The sequence below is a fragment of the Plasmodium gaboni genome, chromosome 9, assembly GCF_001602025.1.
Source record: "Plasmodium gaboni strain SY75 chromosome 9, whole genome shotgun sequence".
In the NCBI taxonomy this organism is placed as follows: domain Eukaryota; phylum Apicomplexa; class Aconoidasida; order Haemosporida; family Plasmodiidae; genus Plasmodium; species Plasmodium gaboni.
In genome coordinates, this window is record NC_031489.1 from 759,163 (window position 1) to 774,162 (window position 15,000).

The 15,000-nt window shown below is 19.2% G+C and overlaps 4 protein-coding genes across 4 annotated transcripts in view; all 4 read left to right on the forward strand.

Annotated features, from left to right (window-relative positions):
• PGSY75_0922100 (putative ubiquitin-like protein) overlaps positions 1-3,973 on the forward strand; it is a gene marked incomplete at both ends in the record, with an annotated part of 4,882 nt that extends 909 nt beyond the window's left edge. The window contains 3 exons of the mRNA XM_018785628.1: positions 1-3,327; positions 3,499-3,573; positions 3,665-3,973. The exon at positions 1-3,327 is cut by the window's left edge and continues 909 nt beyond it. Of these exons, the coding sequence (XP_018641969.1) occupies positions 1-3,327; positions 3,499-3,573; positions 3,665-3,973 (3,711 nt within the window). The remainder of the gene's footprint in view (positions 3,328-3,498; positions 3,574-3,664) is intronic.
• A 2,975-nt stretch (positions 3,974-6,948) lies between these two features.
• PGSY75_0922200 (S-adenosylmethionine synthetase) lies at positions 6,949-8,157 on the forward strand (the record flags this gene model as incomplete). Its single annotated transcript, XM_018785629.1, has 1 exon — positions 6,949-8,157. The coding sequence occupies one exon, from the start codon at positions 6,949-6,951 to the stop codon at positions 8,155-8,157; it is 1,209 nt and encodes a 402-aa protein (XP_018641970.1).
• A 1,405-nt stretch (positions 8,158-9,562) lies between these two features.
• Positions 9,563-11,828, forward strand: PGSY75_0922300 (hypothetical protein; the record flags this gene model as incomplete). The annotated part of the gene is made up of 12 exons (XM_018785630.1): positions 9,563-9,702; positions 9,942-9,991; positions 10,084-10,087; positions 10,166-10,212; positions 10,340-10,428; positions 10,508-10,542; positions 10,635-10,680; positions 10,761-10,917; positions 11,091-11,248; positions 11,382-11,432; positions 11,536-11,647; positions 11,770-11,828. 12 exons carry the CDS (start codon positions 9,563-9,565, stop codon positions 11,826-11,828), a joined length of 948 nt encoding a protein of 315 aa, XP_018641971.1.
• A 337-nt stretch (positions 11,829-12,165) lies between these two features.
• Positions 12,166-15,000, forward strand: part of PGSY75_0922400 (para-aminobenzoic acid synthetase) — a gene marked incomplete at both ends in the record, with an annotated part of 3,291 nt that continues 456 nt past the window's right edge. The window contains 2 exons of the mRNA XM_018785631.1: positions 12,166-14,828; positions 14,952-15,000. The exon at positions 14,952-15,000 is cut by the window's right edge and continues 63 nt beyond it. Of these exons, the coding sequence (XP_018641972.1) occupies positions 12,166-14,828; positions 14,952-15,000 (2,712 nt within the window). The remainder of the gene's footprint in view (positions 14,829-14,951) is intronic.

Sequence of the window (15,000 nt, forward strand, 5' to 3'; positions counted from 1 at the left end):
AATTTTATTCAAAATGAAAAGAAAGATAATAAACAAAGAAATGTAAAAGAGGAAGAAGATTTAGAAGAAGAAAAATCTTTCAATCAACGAGATTATTATAAGGATAACAAAAAGGATACTAAAATTTATGATGAAGAACAAGAGGATAAACACAAAGATAATTCCCATAATAAGAACTCAATTGATATGCATAGAAATAAATATGATAGAGATGATACAAAATATGAAAGTGATGAAAAAAAATATAAAAGTGATGAAAAAAAATTAGAAAGTTATGATGAAAAAGAAAATTTAGAAAAAAAAAAGAAAAGAAAAAATAAAGTTAATGATAAAAAAATATATCACAAAAATGAGATACATGGAAAACATGAATACAATTCGAACAATTCTGAAAGTAGCTCAGATGGAGAAAAATCAAATAGTTCTTATTCAGCTTTGTATACTAGTAATGAGGAAGATGAAGAAAAAGAAGATGAAAATAAAAAATATAATGATCTGAAAAAAAAGAACAAAACAAAAATCACAAATAAACATAAAAACAAAAAATATTACGATTCCAATAGTAGTATATCTCCTAATGAAGATTCTTATGTTGAACGAATTAGAAAAGAAGATAGATTTAGAAATGAATATGATAATTTGTTAGAACCAAAATTTCATTACCCATATATGTATAATATGAACCCAATGAATCATATAAATCATATGAATATGGTAGGTCCATATCAAACACCACATAATTTTGTTTATAATAAAAATTTCAGCAAACATACTTATCCATTTCTAGGAGCTCCTTCAATAATAAAAGGCTTAAAGAATGAAAGGAATAAAAAAAAAAAGAGAAGTAAACATAATTATCAAAGAGATGACTACTTAAGTGAAACATGTGATAATGTGAAGGATATTAAATTAGAAGATTATTTAAAAAGTAAAGAATTGAAAGAAAAGAAAAAAAATGAAAAAAAAAATAAAGATAAAAATGAAAGCAAAAGGAAAGAAACTTTCAAAGATAGTATCAAAGAAAATATGAAAGATAATATTAAAGATTATATGAAAAATAAAAAATATAGAGAACATTTTACAAAACATATATACAATAACAATACAGTAGATCTTAATAATAGTAATAATATATATAATCCAAATATAGCTACATCTAAAAATATTATGGATATGTCGAATTTAATAAAAAATTCCAATGAATGTTATTCTGGAGGTATAGAAGATAGCTATTTTTCAAAAAATAATTATGAGAATATTGTACCATTTAATGATTTAGAAAGAAATAATCAATTAATTAGAAACGATTCATTAAGAAGAAATTCAAGAATTGTTTATAATGATGAAAATATAGAAGATGAAGAATATTTATCATCAGAAAATTCTGTGTCTGCAAATATGAGATCTATACAAATGACTAGTAATAATAGAAGAAATAGTGCTATAAGAAGAAGTCATATGAAATCTTTAAATGATATGAATGATTCAGAATATAATAATTTTGAAATAAATATTCCTTGGAGAGTTATAGAACAGTTATTATTATTATTAGAAGAAGAAACAGGATATAGAAGACCAGATTTATCATCATATATACATTCTTATTATAATTCTAATTCTATATATGTATTTTTTTATTTATTTGTTCATATTAATAATATAATTAATAGTATTATAATACAATTTAATCATGCAAATATACTTAATAATGACATTACCATGTCATCTTTTTCAAGAATTAGTTTAATATTATCTTTAGCATCGGTTATATTTTCTAGATTATCAAGTTTTTTCTATGTTTTTTATGATAATTTCTATTATCCAAATTTTTCGAATTCATATAATAGGTATCCAGGATCTATAAATCACGAATTCTTGAGACAAATAAGAAATTTATATTTTTCTAATAACAATTATAATAATAATAATAATAATAATATGCATAATAATATGAATACGAATTTTTATAGTTATAATCATGATCCTATATATAGAAATAGTAATATACATGGTGCTAATCATCCTATTAATAATCATAATAATAATTATTATTATGCTAATCCATTTTTTAGAAATAGCACATATCCTAATAGTACAGGTAATATTAATATAAATGCTGATATGTATAGTAGTGTAAATAATGTTAATAATAATATGAATCGAAATAATTATTATCCTCTACCATATGATATGAGAAATACTGTGAATCGAACGAACCTACAACAAGAATTTGAAGATTATTATAAAAATTATTTACCAAACGTTGCTGATAATAAAAATATGATCCTTAGAAAAGATTATTCAGTTAGTCATAAAGAAGGAGGAAATAATTATAATATGAATGGAAAGGAAGATAATTATAGGAGTAGTAGAGCTCACAAATTATCAAATAATGATAATTATTTGGAAAGGTATAAACCACGAGGTAAACAAAGCATGAATGATAACAACAATGAAAATGATATTGATAATAATAATAATAATAATAATAATAACAACGAATATTATAATAATAATAATAATAACGAATATTATAATAGTAATAACCCTTTTGCTCAGTTAGATAGACAAGCAGGAAAACATTTATCACATAAAATGCAAAAAAAAACAAATGATGAAAATGATAAAGACAAGAAAAAAAAAAATCATATTAAAAAAAAAAGTTCAAATGAAAATAATTTATTTAAAGATACTAATTCTTATAAAAGCAAAAGTGATAGCCATACTTCTAGTGATGCATCAAGTCATCATGAAGAAAAACAAGAAAAAAAGAACAATCTGCTTAATGCAAATGCATCAAATAAATTAAATGAAAATAGTGATAACAATGCAGAGAATCTACAAAAAGAAGATAATAAAATATCTAGTCAAGATAACGAATTAATTAATGATAATAAAAATGATACAAATGTTGAAAACAAAGTAAAAGTAAATGATGACCTTGTAAATGATAATTTCATTTATTATGATAGTAATATAGATGATATATATGAAAAGTCAGATGAAGAAAAAGAAAAAGAATTACAAAAGGAAGAATATAACAAAGGTTATGTAGTAGAACCAGATGATGATGATGATGATATTAATAATGATATTAATAATCATAATCATAATAGTTATGAAGAAAGACAAAACACGCCTATTGATGCAAATTTGAATGTAGTAAATAATATTATAAATAATGAATATGATAATGTGCATATTATTGAAAACCAAAATGATATAGCTCAAACCCCTATTCCAAATATTAATTTTTCAAGCCTTTTGAATAGTGTACAAAACCATATGGCACATAATGACATTAATGAGGAGCAGCCAAATGATAAGGTATGAAATAAAAAAAAATTTATATGAACCTTGAAATGTATATGTATGGATGATATTTTTTTTATACAATGGATTTTCCTTTTTATTTTTATTGTAAAATATATATATATATATATATATATATATATGTATGTATATATATATGTGTGTATGTATTTATTTATTTAACAGTTTGAAGGCGTACCCGATGAAGTAAAAGAGAGATACACAAACTGGGTTGAAAATTCTCACATTTTTTCGGGACAGGTAATATTTATATTAAATTATATATTACATTTTCATTAACATATATATATATATATATATATATATATATATATGTATATTTTTCCTTTAGATGATAAAAATTTGTAGGAATAAGAGACCATTGAGTCATGCATACATTGGAAGTAATGGTTCAAAGGATAATATATCTTATAGTAATTTCTTGCCCTTTTTATGGAAAAAAAATATGAGTTCATTAAATGTAGAATATGATTTAGAAATAACTGATGAATTATTAAATGCCTTTGATTTTCACGTACTTGAATTTATAAAAAAATCTATTAAGAATAATGAAGATTATAAAAGTGAGAAATTTAAATATCCAAATCTTTCTCTTTGTGAAGAATTATTTGAAGAAATGGAACAAAATAAGGACAACTGAAAATACAAAGCAATTAAATATAGGAACAATTATACATACATATATATATATATATATATATATATATATGTATGTATATATATATGTTTTATTGATTTATATATATTACATTTTTGTATTGTGTGTTATATTATCGTATAAATAAATATTTTATCAACATATAACATGATGCTATTTGTTTTATTTATTTATTTATTTATTTTTTTTTTTCCTAACATACATTGAAAAAATAACTTGACCGAAATTAAAAAAAAATGAAACAACATATATAAATAAATAAATAAATATATATATATATATATATTTTTGTGTATCTTTTGAATTAAAAAGGTTCTTACGATTTATATATAAATATATGTATAGGAATAAAATATTCATAAATTTTATTTCATATGACTTCATCATATATCTATGAATATGGACATATATTTTAATAATTTATATATATATACCGATAAATAACACATATATATATATATATATATATATATGTAAGTATTTTTTCTTTTTCTTATTTTAATAAAAAAAATTATGCTTTTTAATGAATCCCATTTTTTATTATAACATTAAATATATTTATATTCGTACAATTTCAAAGAGAACTATATAAATTAAAAAAATACATTACAATTATATAATATATATATATATATATATATATATATATATAATCCACTTATTTGTCTCTTTAAAAAAAAAAAATAATAATAAACAAAATTAAAAATTTTTCCTATTTAACATGTTTTTATATTTATTATATATTCAAGGAAAATAAATAAATAAAATAATGGATAATGTTTTATAACGAATATATTTACAAAGTACAAAATATCATACATAAATTATATGTATATAAATACATATATATTAATTTATTTTTGTTTTTTTAGTTTCCCTTTTTCTTTTTTTAATATATATATATATAATATACATATTTATATATTTATAATATAACCCATTTATATTTCGCACCTATAATTATAAAAAAAAAAAAAAAAAAAAGTCATATGAAAAATTTTTTTTTTCTTGTATTTTAAAAATATCACATAAGAATAACAGTTTTCGACTTTTTGTAATGTTAAATAAAAACACATATAAATATATAATTATATTATTACAGAACACAGTTTTTCATTATTTTTTTTTCCTCGAATATTATGATGTAATAAGAAACGAATAATTATAAAGTATATAAAATAGAACATTATTATTATACATATATATAATAATCCTCATAGTGAACTTTTTTTTTTTTTTAAACATCTAGTTTTTTCCATTATGCAATGAAAAAAAAAATAGTAATATCATTCGCATTTTGCAATATAAATAAATAAAAAATAATAAAGGTAGTAAATATGTGAACTAAAAAAGAAAATATAAACATAAATTATATATATTTATATATATTATATAATATATATATATAAATATATATATATATATATTATATATATATTACAAAAATAAAAATTATTATGTATTTTAAAAAATATAAGAAATATATATATATTATATAGTATATCATGCACATATTACCAAAGAATAATATTGTTCGTATTTTAAGAAATATAATAAAATATATATAATATATATGTCCATAAGAATGTATAGTCTTTTTATTATGTATTTTAAGAATATAATATATAATATATATATAATATAATTAAAATATATTATTCTTTTATTATAATATATAATCAGATAAGTACATTTTTAATAATTTCTACAAAAACTATATTATATAATATATTTTATATAAAACACCACATATAAAAGAAATATAAGCTTCAATGAAATATATATTTTTATTAAAAACTGCATGAGATATATATAATATATATAAATAATAGTAAAAAAAAAAAAATATATAATATATATAATAATAAATTTAAAAAAATATATTTTATATTTTTATATATAATTTAAAACATATTGGAAAAAACTTTTTAATTTAACAAAAATATCATTTAAGATAATACACGAAAAAATAAATAAAAATAGCAATGATACAATAATTATTTTTCATCTTCTTGCTTTATTACAATATAAAAATATATAAATACAATATATCATAATAAATTAAAAAATATATTTCATATATTTTATATATATATATATATATATATATATATATTAAAAAAAAAAAAAAAAAAGAAATTTTTAAATTTAATAAAATTATTATTTAAAATACATAAAAAAGTAAATAAAATATAATAGGATACAATATAATTTTTTTAATTTTTAATTATTTTTTTTCAATTTATTGTTATATATAATATATGTAAAGCATTATTTTATTTTATGAATTATTTAAAAAAAAAATAAAAAATAAAATAATAAAAAATTATATTTTATATTTAATGTGTTTAACGAATAAAAAAAGTAGCTAAAATAAAAAAATTAATATTTAATAAAATATATATATAAATATATACATATATATATGTTTTATTTTATTTTTTTTTAAACCAAAAAAGGTATTCGTTTTAATTGTTTAATTAAATTTTATATTTACATAAAATTTTATTCTTAAAGGGATTTAAATTTTTTCATTCTTTTTATTATATAATATATATATATATATATATATATATATTTGCTCTTTTACATATATTATACATAAAATTATAAGTATATATATATATTTCTTTTATTTACTAATAATTTGTCTGAGATATATATATTTAAAAGTTTTTAAAATATATGAAAGTTTGTCAATATATTATATATATATTTATGTGCATATATTTTTTTTAATTATATTGTTAAGTATTTTATTTTGATATATATATAATATATAAATATACATAATTTTCCTTTTTTCTCTCTTTTTTTTTCTTTTTTTTTCATTTCTTTCATATATTATAATTATTTTCATTTTGTACCATATAAAAAAAAAAAAAATTATTTTTTATTTTAATTTTCCTGATTATCCTAAAAAAAATACAAAAGATTTTTAGTATAGTGTGAAAAAAATGAGTCAGCTGAAAATTAAAAGAGGAAACTTTTTATTCACATCTGAATCAGTGAATGAAGGACACCCAGATAAAATATGTGACCAGATATCTGATGCTATTTTAGATAGTTGTTTACGTGAGGATCCATATAGCAAGGTTGCATGTGAAGTATGTGCAAAAAAGAATTACATTTTTATATTTGGAGAAATAACTACAAAGGCTAAGGTGAATTATGACAAGGTCACACGAGACGTATTAAAACATATTGGTTATGATGATGAAAGTAAAGGTTTAGACTACAAAACTGCAGAAATAAAAGTATCTATTGATGAACAATCACCTGATATAGCTCAGTGTGTACATGAAAACAGATCTCCAGAATTAATAGGAGCAGGAGATCAAGGTATTATGTTTGGTTATGCAACTGATGAAACTGAGAATTATATGCCGTTAACCCATCATTATGCTACCTTATTAGGTAAAAGATTAACTGAAGTTAGAAAATTAGGTATTTTACCTTATTTAGGACCTGATGGTAAAACACAAATAACTATTGAATATAAAAATAAGGGTGGTTGTGGTGGACATTTAGAACCTTTACGTGTTCATACAGTTCTTATTTCAACACAACATGCTGAAAATATAAAATATGAACAACTAAAAACTGACTTGATGGAAAATGTTATCAAATATGTTATTCCAGAAAATTTACTAGATAATGAAACTTTATATTATTTGAACCCATCTGGAAAATTTGTTCTTGGAGGACCAGCAGCAGATGCAGGTTTAACTGGAAGAAAAATTATTTGTGATACATATGGTGGATGGGGTGCACATGGTGGTGGTGCCTTTTCAGGAAAAGATGCATCTAAAGTTGATCGTTCAGCTGCTTATTATTTACGTTTTATTGCTAAATCTCTTGTTGCTAATAAATTTTGTAGACGTGTCTTAGTACAAGCTTCTTATTCCATAGGTATTGCTTACCCTATATCACTTAATGTTAATTCTTATGGTACTGTAAGCACAAGTTATACAGATTATGACTTAGAACAAATCATTTTAAGAAATTTTGATCTTAGACCAGGTTTCATTATTCAAGAATTAAAATTAACAGAACCTGTTTTCTCAAAAACATCTGCTTATGGTCATTTTGGAAGAGATGGCGATACCTTCACATGGGAAAAGATCAAAGATTTATCTCACGAAAAAAATGTATTAAAAAATTAAACACATAAATGTTATAATACCTTTTATATATGTGTATATATATTTATATATATACATATATTTATGAAGGAGAAAGAAGAAACATATAAAATTTTATTTTGTATACAAAAAGGAAAAATAAAATAAAATAAAATAAAAAGAAAACATTTTATTATAATTAAGCGTATGTGGACATAATATAAATAATTATTTTATCCAGGTACAAACCAACAAAAAAAAAAAAAAAAATTAAAATAAAATTAAAAATTAAAAAGAATATATATTTATATATATTACATATATATATATAATAATTTGTGTGTATTATTCTCTCTTTTTTTTTTTTTTTTTTCCCCATTTCTGGTGTTGTTTTTGTTTTATATCAAAAAGTATTATTATGATATATAATGAAATTAAATTATATATATGAAAAAAAGCAAAAAAAAAAAAGAAAAAAAGAAAAAACATGTATATATATATATATATATATTTATATATATATTTATTTATATTTGTAAATTTACATTTGTACATAAATATATTAATGTTATACGCATTTATATATATATATATATATATATTTATATATATATTTATACATACATTTATTAATACACATTGTTTATATTTCACCTTGTTTCTATCTTTTTATTATTCTATTCTTTATATTTAGTGTTTTAATTAATTTATTAAAATTAATATTTATTTCAAGAAAAAAGAAAAAAAGGCCATATATATATATATATATATATATGTATGTATGTATATTCGCTTGTATTTTTTTCATAATTAGTTGTTTTAGTACGATGATGTAAGTTTTCTTAATTAAATAGTAATTATTTTTATAACGTTGTCGTATAATCATTATTACCTTTTTTTTTTTTTTTTCTTCTTTTTTTTTTAATAAATTATATTTCGCTAATGTAATATATATATATATATATATATTATACGAATTAAATGAAATGAGGTTAGATTTATACATATATATATTTTTTTTAATGTAGTCATTTTTTTTTTTTTTTTTTCATTTTATAATATTTCAAAGTACGCATATAAAGCCTACTTTGAATTAGTATGTGTATATACGCTTATAAATATATTTAATTATTTTTTTTTTCTTTCTTTCTTTTTCATCTTCATTATTATTTAATATGTTATTATATTCTCATAATGTAATGTTTTAATTATTATATATAAATTATCTTGTGAATATAAAAACATAAAGAAATACAAAGAACTTAAAATAAAAAAAATAAAAAAAAAACTTAACATAGTAAATAATTGTATTGTGAATAATAATATTGTAATTAATAAATTTATATAGAACTATTTTAATTTTAATTTTAATTGTTCAATTATAATTGGGTTTTTAACATTTTGTCTTTTTTTTTTTATTATTTACCTTTTAAAATATTTGATAAAAATGTTTATAAAGGTCATACTTCTTACATTTTATTTTTTCTCTTGTTATAAATGTGGAACGTTTAAGGATTCCTCTTTTCAATCACATAATAATAGATTTTTGCAAAGCAAAATTAATGTCCTTACATGGCTAACTAATGTGTAATAAAAGAACAAAAAAAAAAATATATATATATATATATATATTTTATAATAACTCAGTCTAATATGGTGGTTTATATTATTATGTATATTTTTTCTTTTTTTTTCGGTTGTGTTGAGAGCAGGATTCATAAATTTATTATAATTTTTTTTTTTTTTTTATATTAACAATTATATAACTATGGTATAGATGTGTTGATATAATATATATTGTGATTTATTTTTCTTTAATTTTTTAGATTGTACCCTTCTGAGAATCCTAAATATTTTAAAAAGCACTTAAATTATAGTTAATGGAATAAAATATAAATATATATATATATATATATATATATGTACATGTTTTGAAACAAAATAAGTTATATTCTTTTTATTTATCAGGAGGGTAATTATTTCTTTCCAAACATATACCTAAATTAACATATATATATATATATATATATATATATATTATTATATAAAGCTGTCGTGAATATTTTTTGAAACCATCCTATGAGCCCATTAATTTGAGTAATTAAACATAGTATAGAACTGAAATGTAATATTGTAGAAATATATATTTGTATGTATTGTTTGAATTACTTTTACTTCTATTATACTAATTTAAAATTTATGCGAATATATTTATTTATATAAGATGACGGATGGCTACAAACTGATAATTGGGTTATTCATAATGAGGAAGCTATCATAGAACATACGGCAAAAGATAGCTGTCGGGAACCTGTATAAAATTAATAACTATATAATTTTATATTATTGAGAATATATATACATATATATAAATATATATTAATATTTATAGAATCATCCATTTCCTTTCGGATGGTTAGACAATAGGTTATTGTATACAAAAGTTATTATTATATATTTCTTTCTTAACAAAAAAAAAAAAAAAAAAAAAAATATATATTTCTTATAATATATTTTAGAATGTCAACAAGAACGTCTTTAATAAAGAAAGACTTTTTTTGTAAGGTAATATAATATATCATGAAAATAAAATATATATATATATATTTATATTTATATATCTTATATATGTTAATTCATATTAGAAAACCATAGCTCAGTTAGAAGTACAAATGAATGATGCTCAAAGCTGTGGTTTTATATTTCGTATTCTTGGTGAACGTAATTACTGGTCTTTAATGATTGACAACAAAGTGTTGAAGTTAGCTCATATTAAAGATGGTGAATTAATAATTCTAAAAGGTAAAATATATATATATATATATGTGTGTGTGTTAATATTCTATGTTGTACTCTTATTTCTAAGAATACTTTCAACATCCTTTTGCAAAAAAAAAAAAAAATAAATAAATAAATAATTATATTTATATTTATACTTATACTTATATTTATACTTATATTTATATTTCTTTTAGAATTTAAGGAATTAAAAATAAAAAACGATCAATGGTATGTATTATTTGTTCAAGAAATATTGAAAGATATCAAAATTAAAGCAGGAATATATGGAGACTTATCCGTTGAATATTTACGAAAAAGTGATGACGAAACAGATTATAATGAGAACAAGCAGGTACAATAATTTATAATATTATATATTAATTTTTTTTTTTTTTTTCTTTTTCGTACAGAAAGTACATAAATATATATATATATATATATATACATTTACATTTATATTTTTTCACATGTTTATATTTTTGTAGGGAGCTGTTGGTTTAATAGCTAATAAAGGAAGATGCAAATTCAGGAATATTGTAATATATATATTGTGTATAAAAAAAAAAAAAAAAATTACTTTACTGTTCAGAAAAATATATTTATATATATTCCATTAACATATTATATTTTTGTGAATAGATTATGAGGGGTAAGAAATGGAGTAATGAATATGAAAAGATTAAAAAAAAGAATCAAGCATCTTTATTATATAACATTGAGGAAATTGAAAAATTATATGACAATACGAAAGGTGAATTCATAACAACAGAACGAAAATATATATATATATATATATATATATATATATATACATATATATTTATTTATTTATATTCATAAAGTGCTATTTTGAATTTCCCTTTTTTAATCTAGATTGGTGTCCCAATGCAGCTTTATGTTCCAAGAAAAAGTACGAATTAAATGACTCTTAAAATATAATTTAAATGTATATCATATATTTGTTCTCAATTAATATAAACTTGTTATATTATTTTATTATTTTTTTTTTTATTTTTTTTCTAATGCTTCCATTTTGATGTGTCACATATATATATATATATATATTTCCTATTTTTGATTTATTAAAATAAACTTAAAGATTGTAAAAAAAAAAAAAAAAAAAAAATATTTTTTTTACAATAATATATATATATATATATATATATATATATATATTATTTGATTCAATATATCTATACATAGATATAAAAATATTTCTAACAATTTCATCATTTTAATATCCTTATCCTTTTGTATTGTTTTATAAATATGAAGTCCAGTGTTGTGAGTTTATTCATCGATTTTTATGATTCTTACTCATATAACATCGTACATTATTTGACTAAAATAAATAAAGAAAAGCCCATTGTTATTAAAGCAGATGATATATGTTATGATGATTTTATGAAACATTATTATGATAAGATTGATAATATTGTTATATCTCCAGGGTATGGTAACCCTATGTTAAATGATAAGAAGGATAAGTTTGTTATAGAACTATTAAAGAATGAAATAAAAATTCCATTATTAGGTGTGTGTTATGGTCATCAATTATTATGTTACTTTTATGGAAGTAAAATAGAGAAAGTAAAAAATATGTTTCATGGAAATACAAATATAATACATATATGTAAAAATGAGGAGAATAAATGTTCTGAATTATTTAATAATATAGAAGATAATTTTAAGGCTGTATGTTATAATTCTTTAAAAGTAAATCATACAGATATTAATAAAAATATTTTAAATATAACATGTTATTCTAATCATTTAGATGAATATATAATTATGGGAGTACAACATAAATATTTACCATATTATACTGTGCAATATCATCCAGAATCTGTTGAGAGTGAATATAGTGAAATATTTTTTGAGAATTTTAAAAATATTACGTTAAAATATAATGAAAATAAAAAAAGGAATTCTTTAAAAATAATACAACATGATATATATAAAACATCCATATCTATTCCTTTAAATATATCGAGTACATATAAATGGAAAATAAAAATTATTAAAGTTGTAGGTATAAAAAATAATTTATGTATGATTTCGTATGATATTTTTAAAAATATTTTTTTTAAAAAACATAAAGAAAGTATATCTTTTTGGTTAGATAGTAATAATGAAATTTTATATCAAATTAAAAATAACAAATCTCAAAAAAAAATATCAAATGATAATATTTCATTACAATATGATCATACTGATTTGATACAAAATACCAGATTTTCATATATGGGTAATCTTGATGGGATATTAAGTGATATTATTGAATATTATATAGATGGAAAAGATAATATATCTCCAAATACTTTGCTTCTTAATTTAAGGAAAAGCACAAAGGAAAAAAAAAATGACAAATCTGATAAATCTAATATAGGTGATACATATGATATACATTATATGAGTAAAGAAAATAATTGCCTTGTTAAATATATGAATGAAAATATTGAATATTTCAAAAAACAAATGATCATAGATTATCAATATATAGATCTTCATAATTTAATAAATAGTAAAAATGAAGTAGAAAAAAAGGAAATAGTATATACTACCACCGAACAAATGAAATCAGATAAATATAATAGTACATGTGAAGAAAAAGTCAATAAAAATAATAATAAAACAAATTTAAATAATCATCGTTATAATTATATATTTCTAAATGATACAATACAAGACAATGATTTTATTAACAATAAGACATCTTGTTTAATGGGCTACTTTGGATTTTTCAGTTATGAATATAAATATGAAACTATAAAAAATTTATATAATACTAAATGTAAACAAATAGAACAAGAAGAAATGTTTCCGGTTTCTGTTTTTGTACGTCCTCAAAATATGATGGCTTTAGATATGTATAAAAATAATATTTATTTAATTTCGTTAGAACCAGAAGAAGAATCTTTTAAGAGATACTTAACTCATGGTCACAAAAAATGTGAAGACAATATTTCATATGGTGATAATAAGGGAAAAAATAATGAACATAATAATTTGACAAATACTCCATATCAATATCATATAAAAAATTTTGATGACTTTAAGGATATACAAAATTATAATAAAGAATGGACATATAATGCTTTAGATGTACTTATAGATATAGAAAAGACATATGAGCATGATAATATATTAAATGAAGAAAAATACAATATTAATAATATATATAATAAAAATAATTCGTTAGAAAAAAATAAAGAGCAAAGTAGAATATCATTTAATTCGATTATACAAAGAGAACAATATATTGAAAATGTAAGGAAATGTAAAAAATATATTGAAGATGGTTATTCCTATGAATTGTGTTTAACTACACAATTTATCTCAAAAAAACTTGTAGATATGAACATCGAATATTTAGATTTATATAATTATATTAGAAATATAAATAAAGTTTCATATAGTTGTTTTATTAATTATAAAAGAATTTTATGTAAAGAACAAAATGACAATAAAGAAAAAATATCCTTTTTATTAAAAGAAAAAGATAAGAAAAAAATAAAAATAGGTGAAATACAATTTCATATTTTAAGTTTTAGTCCTGAAGAATTCTTAAGAAAAAATAAAGATAACTATATGTATAGTAAACCTATTAAAGGTACAAGTAAAAGAGGAAAAACAAAAGAAGAAGATGATATACTAAAAAATAATTTATTTAATAATAAAAAAGAAAGAGCAGAAAATCTAATGATATTAGATCTAACTACAAATGATTTTAATAGAATATGTGATATAAATACAGTACAAGTTTCTAAATTATTCCACATAGAATCATATAAATTTGTTCATCAAATGGTTTCAGAGATTACAGGGCAAATAAAAAAAGGGAATAATTTCTCTGATGCTATATTAAATATATTCCCTGGAGGATCCATGACTGGTTCTCCAAAATATATATCTATGTCGATTTTGCAAGAGTAATAAACAAATATATAATTAAAACGATAATGTGTTGTAATTATATAAATATCTTATATGTTTCTTATTTATTTATTTATTTATTTATTTATTTATTTATTTATTTATTTTTTTATTTACAGAATTGAAATGGTGCCTAGGGGGATTTACTCAGGTTGTATAGGTTTTCTT